The sequence below is a fragment of the Chiloscyllium plagiosum genome, chromosome 12 (genome assembly GCF_004010195.1).
Source record: "Chiloscyllium plagiosum isolate BGI_BamShark_2017 chromosome 12, ASM401019v2, whole genome shotgun sequence".
Classification (NCBI taxonomy): Eukaryota; Metazoa; Chordata; class Chondrichthyes; order Orectolobiformes; family Hemiscylliidae; genus Chiloscyllium; species Chiloscyllium plagiosum.
The window spans coordinates 12,435,197-12,458,754 of record NC_057721.1 but is presented as its reverse complement, the minus strand read 5'-3'; the positions used below and the strand labels follow the sequence as shown (position 1 = coordinate 12,458,754).

The 23,558-nt window shown below is 38.1% G+C and overlaps 1 protein-coding gene across 3 annotated transcripts in view; it reads right to left on the bottom strand.

Moving 5' to 3' along the window:
- Positions 1-23,558, bottom strand: part of scml2 (Scm polycomb group protein like 2) — a 113,825-nt gene that overhangs the window by 18,602 nt on the left and 71,665 nt on the right. For all 3 annotated transcript variants that reach the window (XM_043700486.1, XM_043700485.1, XM_043700487.1), the window contains 3 exons: positions 8,796-9,043; positions 8,134-8,269; positions 5,583-5,786 (listed from right to left, as the gene is read on the bottom strand). In XM_043700486.1, the coding sequence (XP_043556421.1) occupies positions 5,583-5,786; positions 8,134-8,269; positions 8,796-9,043 (588 nt within the window). The remainder of the gene's footprint in view (positions 1-5,582; positions 5,787-8,133; positions 8,270-8,795; positions 9,044-23,558) is intronic.

Here is a 23,558-nt window from a genome sequence, read left to right as displayed (position 1 = left end):
TCAGCACGTGGTACAACAAAATAAATAAATGTGAATTAATTAAAGGATCTTAAAAACATTATGCAGTTCTTTAACATATCTAGTTAAGCATAAAAATTACAGAAGCATAGAATTACAATGGGTCATTCAGCCCAATGTTTCTGCATATTTTGGCTGAGTGCCGAACTCCTGCCTTTACCCCATAACCATGAACATTGTTTAAACAAAATCTTTCAATGTCCTCTTGAATACCTCAATTGAATCTGCCTTCAACACACTTCCAGGCACTGCATTCCAAACTGGGGACTACTCACCTGGTATCAAAGCTTTTTCTCATCTTATTTGCTTCTCTTGCAAGACACTTTCAAACTGCTCTCTGATTCTCAATCTGTTTAAGAGAAGGAACAGTTTCTCCCTTTCTACTCTGTCCAGGTACACCAAAAAGTTTTAAAAACCTCTTTCAGATTTCCCCTCAGCCTTCTAGTCTTCAAGGAAAACAAGTTCCAAATTCTTCAATTTATCCTTGTAACTGAAATGTTGTATCTGCGGAATCATTCCCTTAAATCTCTTAGCTTTCTCTTTCAATACATTGCGGAACTTTTACTGAAGTGTGGCATTCAGAACAATACACAATACTCAAAAGTGAAATCCATAGTCACCTGCACAGTTTCAGTAGAACATTCCTGGTCTTATACTCTGTCCTATTAATAATGAAACCTAGAATACAGAAAGCTTTACTGATAGCTCTCTACACCGGTCCTTCCAGCACTAATGGTACATCCAGATCCTTCTACTCCTGCACATATTTTAGAATAGAACTCTATTTTATACTTTCTGTATTCTTTGTACCGTTTATCACCTCATACTTCATTTCGAGCTTTATCTGTCATCAAACAACCACTTCAACTTATCAATGTCTTTTTTCAACTTCAACACTGTAGTCCTCACAGTTAACTATGACCAAGATTGTGTCATTTGGCATCTTTTAAATTGTCTCATTCAAACTAAGATTTGCATCATTTTTATACAAGTCAAGGTCCCAATACCAACACTTGCAGAATTTCACAATAACCTTCTCTCTAATCCTAAAATGCCCATTCACTATTACATTGTCAATTTTGTATCAACGTTGTTACTGTCCCTTTCTTCAAAGTTTAATGTGTAGCACTGTACCGAGTACATTTTGGAAGTCCACCAATACCATGACAGTCTAGTCTTCTTCTACTCTGTCACTTTTCGAAAAGTCAAGTCAGTCAGACACTATTTTCCCACAACAAATCTATGCTTACTCTACAGAATTACCACAGATTTTTCCAGGTGACTATTCTATTCTGAAAAATGGTTTCGAGAATTTTCCCTTCAAAAGATAAATAGATAGCAATTACAGACTAATCTTTACAACAAATTATATGGGAAAGTTAATAAAAAGAGAATGTGATGTAACGTATTTGTGACAATCTTGAACATACCACAAATCTGGATCGGAAAAAGCCAAACAGAATTTTAACATTTATATTGAATATTATACTGAAGAAACTTCAATTTAAATTTGGAGAGACTGGGGTACTTTTCTCCCTTTGGAATGTCAGATATACAAAGGAAACAAGACCTTCATCTTAAAGTATACAGTACAACCTCGATTATCCAAATGAGATGAGTGGGGAATATTTTGTTTGGATAAGTGACTGATTGTTCGGATAAGTGATTACATTTTGACGGAACTTTGAGAACTTGTTCGGATAATCCGAAATTCAGATAATTGACGTTCGAATAACTGAGGTAGTTTTGTATAAAGGACCATAAGATACAGGTGCAGAATTAGCCATTCAACGCAGTATGCTCTACCATTTGATAATGAATGATAAGCTACTCAAGCTTATACTCCTGCCTTGTCCCTATCACCTTTGGTACCCTTACTAATCAAAAACCTATCTGTCTTAAATACACTCAATGACTTGGCTGCCACAGCCAATTGCAGCAAGGAGTTTCCCAGGTGCACCACCCTCTGACTGAAGAAATTCCTCATCTCAGTTCTAAAGGTTCATCCTTTCACTGAGGCTGTGCCCTTGAGTCCAGTCTCTCCGACTAATGGAAAGATTTTCACCTCCACTGTATTCATGGTTCAGTTCTCAGTGCTCTCCAAGTTTCAAATCAGATTTTAACCTCCCACCATCCCTGCAATTTTCTTTTATATTACTAGTTAGCTTACCCTCACATTTCATCTCTCCTTTTATTGCTTTTTCAGCTGTCTTCTGCTAGTTTTTGAAGGCTTCCCAATTCTCTGGCTTCCTACTTATCTTCACCATATAGTATGCTATTCTTTTTGCTCTTATGACGACTCTAACTTTGTTTGTCAGCTGTGGTTGCCTCGTCCTCCCTTCGTAGATTTCTTCTCCTTTGGGATGAACGTCTGTTTCCTGAATTATCGCCAGAAGCTACTGCCATTCTGCACCACCGTCTTCCCAGTTGGACTCCAAGCAACTCTGGCCAGCTCCTCCCTCAGGTCTTTCTAGTTATCTTTACTCAACTGTAATATCATTAAATCTGATTCTGGCTTCTTCCTCTCAAACTGCAGGGTGAATGCTTTCATGTTATGGTCACTGCCCCTGAGGGGTTCCTTCACCTACGGTTCTTTGACCAAGTCTGCCTAATTATACATCAAGTTCAGAAAAAGCCTGTTCCCTATTGGGGTCTACCACAAGTTTTTCCAAAACAAAAAGAAGAAAATGCCATTTTTTGGACACTCCCAAATTCCTTTTTGGGATCCATTACCAGTCTAATTTTCCCAGTCCACCTGCATACTGAAGTCCCCCATAATTACTGTCATTTCTCACGTGTCTTCTCTATTTTCTGCCCCATATTCTGACAACTTCTAGGAAGCCTGTACCTAACTCCCATCAGGGTCTTTTCTCCTTTGCCATTCCTCAACTCTATCCACAGATTCAACACCTTCTAACCGTACATTACTCCTTATTATGGATTTAATTTAATTTCTTACTAACAAGGCAACCTTTTGTCTACCTGCTTGTCTTTTTGATAGGACTTGCATCCTTGAATATTTAGTTCCCAGCCCTGAACACTTCGCAGCCATGTCTCTATGATGCCACACAGCACAACCACCAATTGCACTACAAGCTCATTTACTTTGTTCCATATATTGCATGCATTTAAATACAACACCCTCAGTCCTGTGTTCACTGCTCTCTTTCTCACAGTTATCCCCTTATCTGCAGTGTCTCGTTAGATTTCCGACCCTTTCCATACTTTGTCCTGTTATTTCTAGAAACGTTAATGACCTATCCTGAGCCCTCTTTTCCTTTAAGTTTAAAACCCTCGTAGCCTTGATTTACCCAATCAACTCATCTATTCTTATTCTAAATGCTTATGTAAAAAGTAACTTCACAAAGTTATATATGACAACTTGCACTTTCATAGTATCTTTAACATTGCAACATCTGACCAGCTTAAAAGTTCATACGATGTTTTGAAAACTACACAATAGCCTTACAATAAAAAGAAACATCCACCTGAGTAGATCAGTAACTATTCAATTCCTTTGCCTTCGCAAGTGATCAAAGACAGTAATTGCAACTATGTGGTTAACAATTGCAAATTAATAGCTTAATTATACACTAATGGCTTGCAGATGAATATACGTGAACATAGTCACATAAGCTCTTTACAAAGATGTATTATTTTAATTATTCCTCTGTAGATCAAAGTCATTATTATTTCAAACAATTATCTTCCTTTTTTTGCTTATCTTATAATAAATTTTGCTCTTCTCTAACAATCGTTCTGCCATAGTAGCTTTCCCCTACAAAGAATTTGATTTTTCTTCTAACTTTGCTTCTTTAATCTACTTTTCACCTCATTTTTGAGAACCAACCATGTTTTCCGACACATCTAACCAACTTTAGCCCTCAGGTAGGCTGAAAGTTAAAACCTGTGAAATTGTCAGATGTAAATTTAAAGTGGGATTGAGCAATTAGAAAGTAAATGGAGGAGAAAGAATTCCAAAAACAAGTTGTATCTATGAGGATGAAATAAAAAATTTTAGAAAGCCAGGCACAGTTGAAGAGAAGACAAACATCCAAGGGGTTAAGATCCAGTTTATATGTAGCACAAAACTCATGCAAGACTTTCACTCAGTGTCATTGCTTCTGAGAAATTGAAAATAACAATGCAAATAAGAAGTTTGGAATTAGTTAACAGATAGATGCAAACCTATAAATTTAAAGACAAACTATTTGAAAATCATCACAATTGTCAACATCTGAGACCATTTTAGTTTTGCTTTCAGTGAAAAACATTTGGCGCGCATTGAAATTGTAACAATATAACCGTATCTCCGCATTTATTGTTACAAAACTGTCATCCATGGTAAGATAATACATACATATGATAACTCATAGAGTTTTGAAATTTCAACTAAACTGCTAAACTTTCTAGTTGAACGAAATGAAAGACTCACTGTTGGCAACATTTTAACTTATGACTAAAATTATGGGTAATTCATTGAACCCTAGTTCCAACATTCGGTTTGGGTTTTGCTAACATGCATTTTGAATCATTATTCATATAAAACAATTCAAAGTATGCCAATGACTGTCAACAAGATGTTAACTTAATCACTGAACCTTAGAAACTCTAAAGTGTGGAAAGAGGCCTGCTGACCCATTGAGTTTGCACCAATCCTCCAAAGAGCATCCCATCCAGTCTCAGACCTCACCTTTCCCTGCATTTAACATGGTCAATCCTCCTAACTTGCACATCTTTAGGCTAAGGGAGGAAACCAATGCAGACACGGGGAGAACATACAAACTAAGGCTGGAATCAAACTTGGGTCCCTGGTGCTGTGAGGCAGCAGTGCTAACCACTGAGCCACCGTGCAGCCCAAAATAATAATATACAGAAGTATAATCAGTATATAACAGTAAAAATACAGAATTTAAGTTAAAGTTCCTTCTACAATTCTTAACATTTAGTCACTCTCAAAGGATTACTTTTGACTACTTAACATGTTAAGTCTACACTGATGGCCAATACTTGTTATTTGTTGTCTAGCTACCTACACTCAAAGTTAATTCTGTAATTCACAATCAATAACTTATTTAACTTCCATCTTGGCAATACTGGAGAACAGATGCAAGATACATTATTCTGCTGAAAGGAATAGTACAAAGTATATAAAGTACTGCCATAAAATAACTTTACTTCAACCTCACTTGAAGGTGCTGTGGACAGAATTTCAATCAATGCCTTGAAAGCACAATTAGATGATTAATTGAAAAGCTACAATTTGCAAGGCTGTAGAGAAAACACAGAAAAGCAGGATCAAGGAGAACTGCTCTTAGAGAGTTGTTATGGGCATGATGGGCCAAATAGCCCCAGCCGATGCTATAAACATTCTCTGAACCTATATGAAATGCCTCTAAACGGTCAAAATACATATTGAGCTCATGACAGGCACAATATAAATTTTTTTTTGATCAGTGTAAATTTGTCAGTTTTTCATATTCATCTTTATCATACAGATAAAATATATCAAATCTGAACAAACTGAATAATAAATCTTTACAAACATTTCTAATTAAATGTACCTGTTATTGCCTCTCCACCATGATGACCGGACTTAAGAAATGAGAAGACTGTTTTAGCCTGGTAGGCACAATCAACACAACCTTGTACAGCTTGTTGCAGCACTGTTGGTACAGGACCAGGTCCAAAATGATCTGGAAGCTGTTGAATGTTTTTTTTATTGAGATGTGGTCCGCAGTTTCCATGTTTGTTAACGTACACACAAACTGTAATAAAACAGCCACTATTAAACATTAATATTTCAGCTTAACCTAGCCAATGAATTTAATAATTAGTAACCAACAAATTAATAGCTCATGGCTTAACTTTTTTATCCTGAATTTTTCACTTGGGTGACTTCTGTGCTTACCAAGTAAATTTAATGATGTTTTTGCAATTTTTTACCAAATTGCAAGTTAATCTTGTCTAGAAATTTAACAATCACACAGAGTCACACAGACCCTTCAGTCCAATCAGTTCATGCCAAACATAAGCCCAAACTAAACTAGTTCCATCTGCCTGCTCCTGGCCCATATCCCTCCAAACCTTTCTTATTCAGGTATCTATCCAAATGTCTTTTAAATGTTGTAATTGTATCCACATGCACCACTTTTGCAGTCCACATACGAACTACCGATTGTGTAAAAGATTTGCCTCATCTTTTTAAAATCTCTCTCCTCACTTGAAAAATGTGCCACGAGTCATGAAATTCCCCAACCGAGGGGGAAGATAATGATCATTATGTGGATAAACCAACTGTAGTTGATAAATATATAAGCCATGATAAGGATAAACTACATAAACATGCTTTGTATCTCACCTTACCCAGAAGCAGCAATTACTTAGTAATGTGGTTTATAAGATGTTGAAGTTTTCATGTTGAGAAGTGAATTATTGGTCTAACTCAATGCCTTGGAAAAACAAATGTGGTTACATGTTTGTAAAATGTTTAGAATTTTTGTTCAAGGAAACTTCTTGAAATGCTATGCAGAATTGTGACCTTCAGAATCTTTTGCAAGAGCTTTTAAGAACAGGGTAATCCTGGTCACAGGATCTGTGTACTGAAATGTAAAGGAATTATGACAGCAGCCTAAACCAAAGACTGGGATATGCCCCAAGAGGGTAGACTAACAAAAGGATTTTTTAAAAAAAGTGCTTCAAGACACTGGCAGACACTGATAAATGAACAAAGATTGTCATCTGAACACTTGGGAGACATGGTGCCACAGGTATGCAGGAGATAAACACTAAAGTAATGTAAAGCTATATACTGCTGCCAGTGTTATGTACCACAGTTTAACGCACTGGTTAAAACTATTGCCATTCAATCATTGTTTGCACGTATGTGCAGTGCTTGATTAGTTAAACAAGTCTGAAATGTAACAAACAAGTTAAGAATGGCATTAACCAAACCAGAAATTTCTGGAAATACTCATTATTTTGGTTCCTTAAAATAAGATTGTCAACTTCATGTTGAATTAAGGAGAGTTCTTTGACATGGCAAATCAACTCATTAGGAGTGAGAAATAATCATTTCAAATGACGTCCTTAAACCTAATATTAAAGGGACAAGTTCTTGCAACCCATCAGATTGGCATAAATTCAAATCGGAGTTTCAAGTGGAAGAATAGTATGTTATTCATCATTGCATCAAATTCCTTAAATTGCAACCTTGAAGCATTAACTGTGCAAGTAATTTGTTTAGTTGGTTACATTTAATCACATTCATCAGTCACAAGTTTTAAATCGCATTACTCCAGTACACTGCAAAATGAAACAAACTACAAATAGGATACAGAAGTTAGATTACTGTAAAACTTGACATCACTTTCACTATACAAAGATACCATGCATAGGACATATTTTCAAAGTGGAGGAAAAATGATGGATCAATGTACAAATCTGTTCTTCACAAGAGTCAAAGTGAGCTATTAGACATCTGATCGGATTACGTATCAAATTTAAATGAAATTAATTAATCGTTGAAAAATTGCAACTATTATTCTGTATACTTTATGAATATCCAAGCATTAAACTTTCAATAAAGTAATACTTGGGATTCATCTGGCTCCAATATTTTCTTGGAAATCTCAAAATTATTATAGAAAAATCAAACCAAATTGAAACAATTTTCTAACTCTGGTTATTTGGGGGTCAAGCAAGTTAGCTTAATTTCAGTTATTAAACACTAAGTTAGCAGACATCAAGTCACATGTTATTATGCACCATTGAACTTATGAAATTCAACTTATGAACTTATAAATTTAATGTTAATTCAAAACAGTAAGTAGTTTTTTTTTCACTTCATAATAATCAGGCATCAAATTTTCTCAGTATACTTAATGATTTGATCCTCTCAGGATATGTGCCCCAATTCCAAACAGCAAAAGCAAAGTTGATCAATAATGTTCAGAATATGTTCATCATTCATATAAGAGAGATAAAGAGTGCTAAATTGTGGCTTTCAGTTGACTGCACATATCCACAACCATACCATATCCTAATTGTCAACTTGGAAACAGCTTTTTAAAATTCATTATTGAATATTAGTTTGAGATGACTAGTGACATTTACCTGTAGACATTACAGATGGAGTTGTATTGTGAATACTAGCAGCATCTTGAGTTGCAAGTGCACTGTCAATGTCAGGTTCAGGGGTTGTTGTGGTAGGAGATGGAGGATGTGGACTCTGTGTGCTTCGTGACTTCCTCTGAAACGTTACAAAAAAGGTTGAAAATTCCCACTAACTATGCATAAAGTATTGCAACATAATTTATTTTGTTGATACTTCAATAATGCTGACTGTCTCCACAGTTTAACCAAACATTTGATATTTGAAAATGTGACTAAGAATCAAATTGAGAAATTTTACTCTTCTTGTTTCACTTACAACCATTAATGACTTGCAAAATTTTGTTGAGTATTGCAAATACATCAAGTCACTAAATAGATTTCAGTACAGATTCCACGAAAGATTTTAAAAATAAATTTCTGGAGTAATTTTGTTATATCACTGAGAAATAACCACAAATAAATAAATAAATATACATTCACCTCTATTAAACAGCAAAAATATCATTTTTTAAGAGAGATATTATGATTCAAGATATTGTACCTGCCAAAACACAAATGAAACTCAGTAATGTTTGTCTATTACAATTCATAAAACAAAATCAAAGTGCTGAATACTCTATTAGAAACATTTCAATTGTGTAACTGGACCTGTATGAACAAACCTTGACTCCTGGCTTTGCCCCTCTTTTCACTGTTTTGGATGGATCAGAGATGGAATCAGATTGAAGTGCTGAATTGGTAGGTGATGGTGCACTCTTTTTCGAAGTAGATTGTCCCGGTCGTTTGCCTCGTATGCTTTTACGATTTTTCTGATTTGTTACGTCATCAGATTTCTGTGGTGACTGCATTGTACGTTTAGGCAATCTGGAAGGAGTTGATGGAGTAGCAGGAATACTCTTTGGAATTGACACTAAGATTAAGGAGAATATTTTAAAAATGCTTTATTAAATTCAACAATACGGATGTACAATCAATGTTTCTCCTTCAAAACAAACCAAATCATCTACCATATTGCCTGGTAAGATTATCCTTGTCTCTATGTACTCTTGTGGAAATTATAAGTTAAACCATCACTGACAGCCTAAGTTCAATTGCAGTACTCCCACCTACCTGTCAACAGACACTGTTTCATACTACATTGCATGACTTAAGAACTAACTGGTGACAGGAATATTGAGAGCGCTGCAATGCTGGAACATCTTAGAACAAAATCTCCAACTAAGGTTCATCCTTCTCTCAGGTGAAAGGAGAAAAAAAAAACTTATATCGGGGAGCATTCCCAGTGTCCTGGGCAAATTTTAGAAACACTCAAATATGTTCATTAAAAAATGAAGAAGGTATTAAGTCAGGATGTAAATAAGGTTTGCTCAATCCAACTGAAATTAAATTTGTGTCTATTAATCAGCTGTCCAGTTTGCTTGTTAATCAAAGCTTAGACATATGACTGCCACCACAAACTGATAAAAAACCACCGAGTTAAAAGGTAACATTGAAGTTAGAACTAGAATTGGCATCACATTTACTGCTTTCTAAAAACCTACTTAATCATTTGTGGAAACTTAGAAACTAAAGAGGTGGCCAGACCCCAAAATGATGAGTTCCACAAGCAGAATAATTGAAGGAAATAATATACTTTAACAACAAACATACACAACTACAGGTATTAAGAAATAACACAATACTGAAAGGAGCTTTTGAAATGAGCCATCATATACAGGGCCTCACCCAATTATCCATACACGACAGATGAATTGAGCATTTACATAAAACTTTAGAGATTGGAAATATTTAATTAAAATTGAGGTTCTTAAAGAAGTTAGGAAAATTTCAACCTTGACCCGAATTATTATTTGAAAGGTTGCAGCCTTACAAGTTTTGCCCAGTTATGCACACAGTGGAGGAATAATAAGTTAACTTAGCAATACAGATGCCATGAAAATTAAAATTGATACCAATCCAGTATGCTCTCAATCCCACAACTAATGATTGATCATTGCCTTGGAAAATCTGTTACCACGCTGATCTGATAACCTGTAAATGTTGGCATGACCCAAAATAAAAGTTTTGAATATATTTGATATTAGCTGTTATATAATACATCAATAACTTTTACCATTTACCATGTGCAATTACCCTTGTTGTAATTGGAATAGGCAATATATTTGTCTGCCTTGAAGTTCAGGCAATGCAATTGGGTCAGCAATTTAAAAAAATCAACTGTCCATAATTGAAAAGAGTTATATTGTAGGAATAGTAACTTGTGTAGCTATTATCCAGATAAAGAGTTAAAAAGCTGACATGAATTAACTCAAGCCAATCCACTTTCCTGCTCATTTGCGAATGGCTACAAAATTGGCAAAAGAGATTTGATGTTGCAGAACTGTTGCCAGGGTCGCGTCAGAAGCAATAAGCCTGACCTCAGGGGTATGAGTCAGGACTTCAATTTATTTGCACAGACTCCACGTGGAGTAGTCAAAGGGAACTCAAGCTGCTCAGGAATGGGAGAATTTTAAAGCTCTGCAGCTCACCATGATAGTAGTACAGAGAGATGTTAAAAAAAATGGATAAAATTGTTTAAAAGACTGTTGTAAAACATGCAGAGGAAATTTGAAGATAAGCATACCCAAAATCAAGCAGACCATTAATAAGAAGACAACTTGCAGAAATTACATATCTGGTTGCTCCAAAGGAGACTGAATGTGACCATCTTGAACCTTTATCACTCAAAGCTGAACATCAATGACTCTCACCATTGAAGATACATCTTCTGAGATGCTCTCCAAATTGACAAATCTATCAGTAATAATATATTTGCTGCATTATCATGGACAATGAAAAATGTAAATAGTGAATCCATGTAACCATCAAGAGATACACAAAATTGAAGGGAAGTTCCCACTTTTTGCTGCCCAATTATCAGTAAGCATGCCTCAACATCTTTGCAGCACCATCTTGCTCACTCCTCCCATCCTTCCCCATCTCCCCTCTGTACCTCCCCATCTCCTCTCCGTTCCTCCCCATCACAGGATCTTCCCTTCCAGTCTCCCCCGTTCTCCATCCCAGTCTCCCCTCCTTGGCCCCTTTCCCTCTTTTCCCACACCCTCCCCTCTCTTTTCCCAATCCCCTCAACCTCCATCATCCTTCCCCACATTTCCAGCTCAATTGAGTATCAGGAGTGGTTTGAAATATGACGACACATTAACATCACAAAAGACAAGGAGGTTATCATTGTTCCCATATGCAGTAACATACTTTTGAAAAATTACATTAGACACAGTATTCTTGCAACTTACCTTTAGAAGGTATTCTTTCCTGATATCACTAACATATCTGCAATTTCCCACTCTATAAGGTCTTCTCAAGATTGAGTGGCTTTTTGATGACCTTAGTATTTCAAAATCTGTTTTGTCACACATTACACAAGAAACAGCTTGGGTACATACACCCTTGGGCACTTGTACCATGAGGTAAAGGAAAGAGCACTAAATATAGCCCAAGTGAACAGTCAGTAGTGGAAATGACAGAGGACCAATATACCAATCCACAGTGCCAACCCCAGACATTTCACAATTATATGATAGCCCAGCATGTTTTTGGTCGAACAAGTTTGTTGTATTGACATCAAGGTTGCAGATTGTGACACTGCAACCCCCATCATTATGGTAGCAATAAATAAGATTTGCTGTACATTGAGTACCAAGGTACCCCTGAAGTTCAGGTCTCATACTAGACAATTTATCTTAGTACAGCAATCCAGCTAGTATGATTTAGAATCTCATTTAGAAACTTCTTGGTATCCGAACGGACAGGTTGAGAGATAAGCTTGAACTCACTTTCATGATGTATTTCACACATCTCTGTGGTGTCTGATTATATATGTCCTTACACAGAAACCTGCTCATCCTGCAAGAATCCACAACAGCTCAGGTAAAGGAGGAGAAAGGCGGCGAAGCAGGAGAAGGAATAAATGAAGCAACAAGACACTTGTCCAAACGCAAAGCTCCAGATATTGCAGAGCCATTCTATGCTCTTCTATTAAAAAGTACACATGGACTTTAACCAGGAAGCTTCTGCTTAAAAAAAATCCTGCAACCAAAAACTTCTTCCACAGAGATAATAAATGCAGAACAAAAGACAGCATCTCCAACAAAAGAGCGCTCCCAAAGTACTGTGTTCAACTATCAGCCTAGGTTATGCACGTTTATCCATAAACACAATTTAGACCCACACCCTCTATTGTACAGGAAGTATTGTTGCCAGATGCCGAATGACACCTTGAACTCATGGAGCACTTCCATTCAGTGGAAGTTATTTTCAGGCAATGCATCCATTCCACAGGGAAGTGATGCCTCTTGCACACGACATCTGCCAGATGAATTGGTGAGCAGTAAATTGGTTAACGTGGTATGTATAATTGTGGTAATTCAGAACATCTAGCTGTATAAATTAATACATTGGTGAGCCCTCCTGTTGCTGAATTTATCTGTAGGTCATCATGGAAGAGGTGGCTTAGCAGTTTTAATTGTGAAAAGGTTCAGAAAACAAATAACTAGTTGTAATTTTTGAATACAAATTCCAGGATTTGGTCTGATGGTGTTATCCCACCCAGTTTTCTTACACTATGTGCAACTATGCAATACATTTAGTCACCAATCATTTTCTTGTACTTGAATTAGCTGGTTTCAATCAGGGTTTCAGGAAGCGATTTCTATTAGGGAACTCCAGTATTATATGACATGATTGGAGTCAAGGAGCCTCACAAATGAGATACCCGCTGCTTGCAACTGGTTTCAGTGAAAAGATTGTTTGAGTTATACTGCTCATATCTATCATTTATCTTTAATAACATGGATTTCTTTCCCCGTTTGAAGTATCTTTAAAAGATAAATTGATCAAAAATACACAGATCTAATTTGTAAAAGGGTTGATTTGATAGAGGCATTTCAAAATCATGAAGGGTCTGGACTGCCTAGATAGGGAGAAACAATTACCGCTTATAAAATGATTGAAACCCTGATGGCACAGCTGTAAAGTATTTTGCAGAAGAAGCAAACGTGAGGTGAGAATAAACGTTTACGCACAGTGAGTGGTCCAGGTTGGAATGCACTGACTCCAAGTGTGATGGTGAGATTCATTCGAGGCACTCATGAGAACATTAGATGATTTAAACAGAAACAATATGAGGGGGTAATGGGAAAAAAATAAAGCTAACGTTAAAATGCTCAGAGAGCCAGTGCAGGTCAAATCGCTACCTTGTACACTGTAACAAGTTCAGTGAAAAAAAATTCAGCTCAGTGCACCGTTAAGCTAATGCTTATCACTAAGGAGGGTTGGGAGAACTGTTTGTTTTATGTCCTGATGGAAAGTAAACAACTCACAGCTTAAACTGAGCAATTGCCTTCAAATGATAAGTTTGAGCAAGGGTAGCTTGACCCAAAATATTAACTTTGGTTTCGCTCCACAGATGATGCCTGACCAGCTGAGCTTTTCCAGCAATTTCTATTTTTGTCTGTCTCCAAATGAGGCCTATATACGTTGGAAATGGGAGAAGAATATTAAACAAAGCAATTTTCTCAATTTAAATAAACAATTTTGCTATAATAGAGTTTATTTACAAATCACAAGTTGTAGATGATTCCTTAAACTACCGTTAAAGGATATTATTTAACTTTTTAAAAGTAATGCTTAGTATTAAAAACACTTTGAAAGGACTATGGTCTTGGCAACTAATAATGGCAGGGTATTTTCTTATTTTCACACATGTAAAAGATCGAATTATTATTTAAGAATTGAATTGTGGGGCAGCTGGTCACTCTTGGGTATTAAATGACATGCATGGAACATCACTGATTTCAAACACAATATTTTCAGACAGATTTATTGCTCCTACTCAAACCAAAGTCTAAAAATACTGTATCAATAGATTTATATTTAAAAAGATAATTAAACTAAAAGTAGAACATTTGTTTGCAGTTCACTCTAACCCGATGTCAAGAGTCTAATTTTTTCTCAAAGCTACACTATTCTCACAAGAAAACATGATTAAAATTGAAGTTATGCTGTGGCAATCTGACAGCTTATTAAACTTCAACAAAATAACTGAGTCTTTTATTTAGAACAAAGAGTAATATTCACATTGAAGGAGCAACCTTATAAGCCTTTTAGCCCATTACATTTCAAATAATATCAAAGACCTGAATGCAAAGAAAATTTTTATAAAATAGTAAGTTATAGTTTGAGAAGTTTTTGACCAAAATTTGCAGCAAAGTTAAGCTATCACTATAAAACATTGCACAATACAGCCCTCAAACAAAGACTGCAACATTCTTAATATAATGATTAACTGGAACATAGTATTTATTTCAAGTTTATATTCTGCAACACTTGGTCTAAACCTGTTGACATTTGACTTTAGTTTTTTTTTTAAAAAAAGATTGACTTTTTTTTTAACAAAAGGACATAGTCTACAGCCTTCATTTGGATTGATACACTCTTGCCACACAAAAGGTATACAGGCAAACAATAAAGGCCTACATCTCTGATCAATTTAGCAGTAATGTTACTTTTTCTAAAAAAAGGATTTCATGCTCTTGCATTGCTCACCGTGATTTGGATTTTAATTCTTCTTAAGACTTAGTTTAGTAGCCTTGAATTCTCTTTCTGGATTTCCTCCGTCGACTGCACTTTTTTCTGCCTGCTAACCCATCAACAAAGCGCATGCTGACTTAAGCTCTACAAGCAAACGGCATGTCTAGGATATTTGCATTTGTTTGGTTGGTTAGGGGACAGGGGGTGGTGGTGGGGGGTGAAGAGAAGAGAGGGAACTTGGGTTTTAAAGTAATATGTATATTGTGTGCAGGGCATAGTGACAGTGCTCATCAGTCACCTGCTCCCACTATCTCCACCCCCAATTTTGCAAAAGGCCATAAGGTTAAAATGGGTCACAGATCCACAAAAGGCAGAAAACTAAATTGGTCATTTGCATCTGTAGACAAAAGTGTCTATTCTGAAACATATGCGATGAAACCAAACCAAAAAGACATGGATCAGATTCTTGTAGAAATAGATTTTGACAGTCAACTGGCTTAAGATTTTTTTGGAAATTTGGTAAATTGATAAGTACTGTGTTATCTGATTGAGTGAGTTAGCAGAAGGGGGAAGAGGTAAAATAGACATTTAGTCTTGCACCCAAATCACTAACTACTATGTTTAGAATTACGCAGCGAGGTCAACTGTCAAAGGCAATATTCAAATAATGCAACAGCAATGGTATTTCTCAAATATAAACCACAATGATCAAAATAGCTAGAGCCTGAACAGGTATGGAATCAGCCAAATAATGGCAAGTTCAAGTTTAAGAGCACTGTTTCTTTTACTGTTTACTTAATTGATGATGGGCTCTCCCCAAATTTCATAAATATTAAATAAAGCAATTTTCTCAATATACAAACTATTTTGGCAAAATAGCGAGTTATTTATAAATCAGGGTAGGTTGCAGATGATTCCTTAAACTGTCTTTAATAATAGAGATGTGACTATTTAGTCGACTAACACAAATCCTAATTCATTTTCTTCAACAATTTCAAATGGCCTTCATAAAATCTGAACAGTACCTTGATGTAATTGCTTTTATGAGAAAAACTGATTATCTAGAATACATTTAGTTAGCAAATAAAAGTATGGCTAAGGGAAAGGGTTAATAATCTACTGGATAGAAAATGAGTACAAAATGACTGCAATGCTCATTACTACAAAATGGTTATTTTTTTAAAAACACAAGGTTTGTTTTAATCCTTTTTGGCAGAGAGAAAAAAATGAATCCTATGCATATGCTAACACCCTTTTTTTGATTCAGAGGCCAAGGTCCCCTGAAAAAATAATCTTGTTATCAGAGAAGGTCCTATGTTCATTGTAGGCACTGCACTCTGCCTTTTTGTCACCATCAGATTATCACCTAAGAACAAAGAGTCTCTGTCCTATTGGCTTAAATGAAAATGTCACATCTCTCCTCCTTTTCTCATTCAAAAGATTTAAAGGGATTTAAAGGTAGCCATATTGTGTGCTGAATAGCATTTTAGAATGCAATTTGATGAAACAGGATGTGGTCTGCATAGAAGAATCTATCATTCTGTATTTGCAAGTTCTGAGTTAACATTTCATAAATTCCCTCTCTCAAGCTGCTCACAATGAAATTGTACTCAGTTGTCAATTCCAGATAAGCACAATTTAAGCAGAGATTCCAAAAAACTTTTTTTTAAAAACAATCTCTGTATATTTATTTCCTAAAAAATTCAAGCTCAAATACGTAAACCCGAGGTACCTGATGTCCTCTTTAAACAAAAAGAAAATTTTAACAATAAGATCAACATACTGAAATATACTAGAGTAATAGTTGATCTCATGTAAAAACGGTCGACGGTGCCCTCCACCGCATCTCCTCCACTTCCCGCTCCTCCGCCCTTGAGCCCCGCCCCTCCAACCGCCACCAGGACAGAACCCCACTGGTCCTCACCTACCACCCCACCAATCTCCATGTACAGCGCATCATCCGCCGTCACTTCCGCCACCTCCAAACAGACCCCAGCACCAAGGATATATTTCCCTCCCCTCCCCTATCAGCTGTCCGTAGAGACCACTCCCTCCGCGACTCCCTTGTCAGATCCACACCCCCCACCGACCCAACCACCACTCCCGGCACCTTCCCTTGCAACCGCAGGAGGTGCAACACTTGCGCCCACACCTCCCCCCTCACTTCTCTCCAAGGCCCCAAAGGAAACTTCCATATCCGCCACAGATTCACCTGCACCTCCACCCACATCATCTACTGCACCCGCTGCAGCCGGTGTGGCCCCCTCTATATTGCGGAGACAGGCCGCCGACTTGCGGAGCGATTCAGAGAGCACCTCTGGGCCACCCAGACGAACCAACCAAACCACCCTGTAGCACAGCATTTCAACTCCCCCTCCCACTCCACCGAGGATATGCAGGTCATTGGACTCACCCACCGCCAAACCACAACAACCCGACGGTCGGAGGAGGAGCGTCTTATCTTCCGACTGGGAACACTCCAACCACAGGGGATGAACTTGGACTTCACCAGTTTCTTCATCCCCCCTCCCCCCACCTTGTCTCAGCCGAATCCCTCCAGCCCGGCACCGCCTTCCTGACCTGCAGTCTTCTTCTTGACCTCTCCGCCTCCATCCTACTCCGACCTATCACCCTCACCTTGACCTCTTTCCACCTATCACATTTCCAACGCCCCTCCTCCAAGTCCCTCCTCCCTACCTTTTATCTTCTCCTGCTGAACACTCTCTGCTCATTCCTGAAGAAGGGCCTGTGCCCGAAACGTCGAATCTCCTGCTCCCTGGATGCTGCCTGACCTGCTGTGCTGTTCCAGCAATAAAGTTTCAACTTTGATCTCCAGCATCTGCAGACCTCACTTTCTCCTCATGTAAAAGTCCACCCTCTATTATTGGCCACACAATCTGGAATTTGCTACATATCTCATGCAAAAGTTGACCCTACTTCTTCACAGGTAACAGATTAACGTTTATCAGTCAGTGTGTCAGCTGTCATGCCCCCCCTCCAGCTTTCCAGTCTGCTGGTTGTTCTGCTTCAATCCTGGTCTTCCAGTCCAATGGCTGTTGCATTCCACTCCAGGTTTTCAGAACTACCACAAATTGTTTGTTTTTTTATTCTTCAGCGGTCAATTGGGCTTCTGCTAAAGATACAATATGAATTTTGACAGGTATGAATTTAAGCCCCTCAATAGTAGTATCCACGTAATAGTCGACCACATAAATTTAACCTTAAAAAGTAGTCAAAACAAAATTCAACTATTACATGAGTATATATGGCAATGGAAAGGAATTATCACTCATTGTATACAATGAGTTACTGAAGACTCAACAGCAGAAAGTGAAAAGATCACTAATTATTGTTTGCATATTTATGGAAATGCTCAAACTAATACTTCACCATTAGTTATTTTGTTATTCATAACGGAAGTATGCTACATGATAGAAAGAGTCAAGGAAGTTAGTTTAGATTGGGGATCTCAACCTGGGATCTGCACAGAACCCCTAAAGAGTTGCAAGGATTTCACAACCTAGCCTCCAGATCAGTTAATTCCTCACTAACTGTTGACTGACAAACATCATGGTCAGCAGAATACCAGTCATGTCATCCATTCAACCTCTTCCTTCTTATGAGCCCTAATTCACAAAGTGTACTGTTATATTTTTAATATTTATTTTTCACATATCCAAGAATGAAGTGCTACCTTTAACAATGCATGGTTCAATTTTCATTATCTCCCAATGCTCCTCTCCCTGCCCTCACCTGTCAGCCCCTCCCACCTCTGGCCTTGTTCTTGGAGCTGATTATTCTGGCTGAATTAATAGTGTGCATGGGGTACAGCATTTAGAGATTGGAGTTTCTTACTTAGGGAAACAGCAAGTGTACACAGCAAATGTACACAGCATTTTTCTTCTGTAGCACAGAAGGTGCTGGATCTATTAGGTACAGGGTAATAACACATGGACCTTCAGTGGCAACAAAAGCAAAGTATTAAGCCTGAATAAACCGATCAAAGATGCTGCCACTGCATCAGATCAATTCAGTACCAGCAACATGTTTCATGTCCAATGATACATAAAGAATTGATGTTCAGTTCAAAAACTAAATGTTTTTAAAGATAACTTGTTTACAAGGAATCCATGGAATTTTAAATAAAACACTCCTATATTCTAAAAAGTCCTTTTGTAAATGCTCATATATTGCACCATGACGAGATCCTTGTGGCACTTTCCAGCAGAGAAATCTTTATAGTTGAAGCACTAACACCAAAGTAAAATCAGGAAGACAATTTAGGTGACAATTAAAGTATTCAGCAGTCGACCACAACATAATGGTCGTGTCGCAAGACATAACCCAAATACTCAAGATGACATGTTGGACATGTTTTTGAATCTCACCACGACAGCTGGTGAAAATTTACTTCAAGTAACAAACATAGAACATGAAGGCAGTATTAGTAATATTGACCATAAAAACTTATTGGCTATAAAGTACCTGTTAGAGAAGCATAGTTTACCCTCCTTACTCAATCATGGCTCCAGACTCTCAACGATATGGTTGATTTTTAACCTGCAGGAATGGCCTAGCAAGCTACAAAATTTAAAAGGCAACTAGGGATAGTCTACACATATTGGTTATGCCAGAGTTATGCCACATTCACAAAATAATAGAAAGTAAAAAAGATCTTATAATACAACCACTGTGTCACATGGTACAAGTTGTTCATTCCACTTCAAAGTAAAATGTTATGTTTTGAAAACAAATTTATGGAGCCTTCTCATTTAATTTTTCCATCTCTTTCAGGTTGACTGTTATAACTTGATTCCTGACTTTGATAACATGATTACTACCATAATTTGGGCCAGCATTTAGATCCTTACAAAACATTCTTAGCAAAAAAAACCCTAGAAACTTCAAAAACAAGGCACTGCATCTTTCAAGGTACTAAAGGTGAATTACACACCATACAATTTGACATGTTTCAGCAAATCGTACATGTTTTTACATACACAATTCACTATGAATTTTCTACTTGTTGCAAGTTTCAAGCTTCATCAGTTGTGCTTAACAGTGGTGACTACAAGCACAGCTTGCAACACAAAAATCCATTAACACCAGAACACAATGTCATGGGAATTAATAATTTTTGATCTCGCAATAATCTTTAAAATATTCTTTCATCAGTGCCACTGGTGGGTCAGCAATTCTTACACATCCCTAATTGGACTGAAGAGGTGGTCAGCTACTTTCTTCAATTTGTGCAATTGACAAGTTTAAGTGCTGTTAAGAATTAAGTTGCAGGATTTTGACCCAGCAACATCTTAAAACTTGGAGGGGGCTTCTACGTGGCAGAGGTCATGGGTTGAAAGGTGCTTTTAAGGGAGGTTTGGCAAGACACTGCAGTGCTTCTTACAGATGACAAACACTGAAGTCACCGTGCAGTGACAGAAGTGGATCTTTAACATGGTGGATGGGGCATTGAACAAGTGGGCTGCATTTTCCTGACTCTGTTTAGCTTCATGTTGTTGCCTCGATGTCAAGGGCAGTTATCTCAAGTTCATCACTTCTGTCCACATTTGGATTAAGGCTGTCATGAAGTTGGAAGCCAAATGTTCTGACAGAAACCAAAACTGAAAATTGTTGAGTGGGTTATTACAGTTTAAGTGCCACTTGATTATATTGTCAATGACATTGTCCATCATGAGAATAGACCAGTGGGTGGTAATTATCTCGGACTGATTGGACCTGCTCTGTGAAAAGGGCTAGTTTCCTGTTGTAAACATGAGAGTACATGACACACAATCAAAGACACTTCAACCAACAAATACTAACAATCATTACTTTTTTTAAAAAAGTGATGATTTTAACTTTTAAAAATTATTACAGGAAATTCTGAAGATCAAAGGATTTGAAAAAAAACAAATCATGCTCAATGCAAAGTTAGTTTTAGATGTTGTGAACTAGCTCAAAAAGCTAGAAGCTGGTCATGCACCCAGATCAATCACTATTCTGATTTATTGTCCGTTTCTGATATTTGGGGCTTTCAAGAGAGCTCTAAAATGTAAAGGTTTAATTACATAATAGGCACATCTCAAAATTTTTAAGTGTTTAAAATTTAACAAGTACCCGAGTTCTGTACACCGATACAGCTAGTAAATCATTCTGTTCAGTTTCTCTTCAATGAAATATTCATTAATTTACAATTAGTTACTCACAGGTAAGGGACAAAACACTGGCTTGTTTCAGATAAAACTATTCAAATTACACAAGTGGGAAGTAAACTGGTAAATTTTGAAATATAATAAGCATGCTTATAACGGAATATTTCAAATTTATAGCTTAACATGCTTTCCAATTGTTCTAGTTTATGGAACATTTACATCTGATAATATGCAAATGAACTCCAGCAGGAACATGAGCAAAAAACTTGTTAAAACTAGCTCAATTGTGAGACCAAATTTGTACCAAGACTGCTAATTATAGCCAATGTTGAAATATTGGGCCTCATGATTAACAGTGCACGAACACTACTTTTTTCTGGAAAACAAATTCAATATATTTCCTAAGACTAAAAGATGTCGGAGCAAAACAGGCTACTCCACCCATTGAGTCAACTCCATGATTCAATGAGATCTGGTTGACCTGATGGAAGTCCTCCACCTAAGCCCCACTTTTCTGCCTTATCATCACAACCCTGGATTCCCTTACCGATTAACAAACTAGCTCAACGTTTAACATGCCTAACAATCCAGCATCTAAAGCCCTCTGTGATATAAAATAAAATTCCTCAGACTCTGAATCCCTCTGCAAATTGAAATTTCTTAGGCCCGTTTTATATGGGTAGCCCCTTAATCTGAGAGCATGTCCTCTATTCCTATGCTCACCCACAAATGGGGAAAGAAATTCTCTACCTACTGTCAAGCCCTCAAGAATCTTCAGTTTCAATAAATTTGCCTCACTTTCTTCTAAACTCCCATGTATATGGGCACAACGTGGGCAACCTCATAAGAAAATTCCTCCATGCGCAGGTTCAACATAGTAAAGCTCGTCTGGACTTCCACCAGACATGGTGTTTCCCTTGTTAAAGGAACTGAAATGACTCTCACTATTCTTGGGGTGATGTGACTCATGCCTTAATTTGTAGAGCAGTAATTCATTATTTTCGTTCTCCATTCTCTTTGAAATAAAGGTCATCATACATTTGCCTTCCTTATTACCTGTTAAACTTTATACTAACTTTTTACGATTCATGCACAAAGAATCCAAATCCCTCTGCACTGCAGATTTCTACAGTCACTCCCCATACAAATTATAGAAATGGTATTCAGAACCAAAAACAGAGTGCGGCAAAGGAACAGTAGGTTTGGCAGCATCGGTTGAGAGAAAAACAGTTAGTATTGAGTCCAGTGACCTTTTAGAACTGGACTTGAAATGTTAATTCTCGACAGATGCTGCTAGACTTACTATGTTGCTTCACAATTCTGTTTCACATTTTCAGCATCTACAGTTCTTCGTATTTTTTTTTAGTTTAATTAATATGCAACCCCTCCATTTTTCCTGCCAAGGTTCATAAACTCATACTTACTCACAACACATGCCATCTGCCAAATTTTTGCTGAATCATTTAACATGTCTCTATCCCCCTTGACCATGACCCCACCTCCCACCACCAAACCATCAGCTCCCAGACCATCCATAACCTCATCACCTCAGGGGATTTCCCACCCACCGCCTCCAACCTCAGTCCCACAACCCCGCACCGCCCGTTTCTACCTCCTGCCCAAAATCCACAAACCTGACTGCCCCGGCCGATCCATTGTCTCGGCCTGCTCCTGCCCCACCGAACTCATCTCTGCATACCTCGACACGGTCCCGGCCCCCTTAGTCCAAGAACTCCCCACCTACGTTTGGGACACCACCCACGCCCTCCACCTCCTCCATGATTTTCACTTCCCCGGTCCCCAACGCCTTATCATCACCATGGACATCCAGTCCCTGTACACCTCCATCCCCCATCACGAAGGACACAAAGCCCTCCGCTTCTTCCTTTCCCGCCGAACCAACCAGTACCCTTCCACTGACACTCTCCTTCGACTGACTGAACTGGTCCTCACCCTGAACAACGTCTCTTTCCAATGCTCCCACTTCCTCCAAACCAAAAGAGTAGCCATGGGCACCCGCATGGGCCCCAGCTATGCCTGCCTCTTCGTAGGATATGTGGAACAGTCCATCTTCCGCAGCTACACTGACACCACCCCCCACCTTTTCCTCCGCTACATTGCTGACTGTATCAGCGCTGCTTCGTGCTCCCACGAGGAGGTTGAACAGTTCATCCACTTTACTAACACCTTCCACCCTGACCTCAAATTCACCTGGACCGTCTCAGAGTCCTCCCTCCCCTTCCTACACCTTTCCATTTCTATCTCGGGCGACCGAATCAACACGGACATTTACTATAAACCGACCGACTCCCACAGCTACCTAGACTATACCTCCTCCCACCCTGCCCCCTGTAAAAACCCCATCCCATATTCCCAATTCCTTCGTCTCCGCCGCATCTGTTCCCAGGAGGACCAGTTCCAATACCTGTCCAGATGGCCTCCTTCTTCAAAGACCGCAATTTCCGCCCAGACGTGATCGACGATGCCCTCCACCGCATCTCAACTTCCCGCTCCTCCGCCCTTGAGCCCCGCCCCTCCAATTGCCACCAGGACAGAACCCCACTGGTCCTCACCTACCACCCCACCAACTTCCATATACATCGTATCATCCGTCGTCATTTCCGCCACCTCCAAACGGACCCCACCACCAAGGATATATTTCCCTCCCCTCCCCTATCAGCGTTC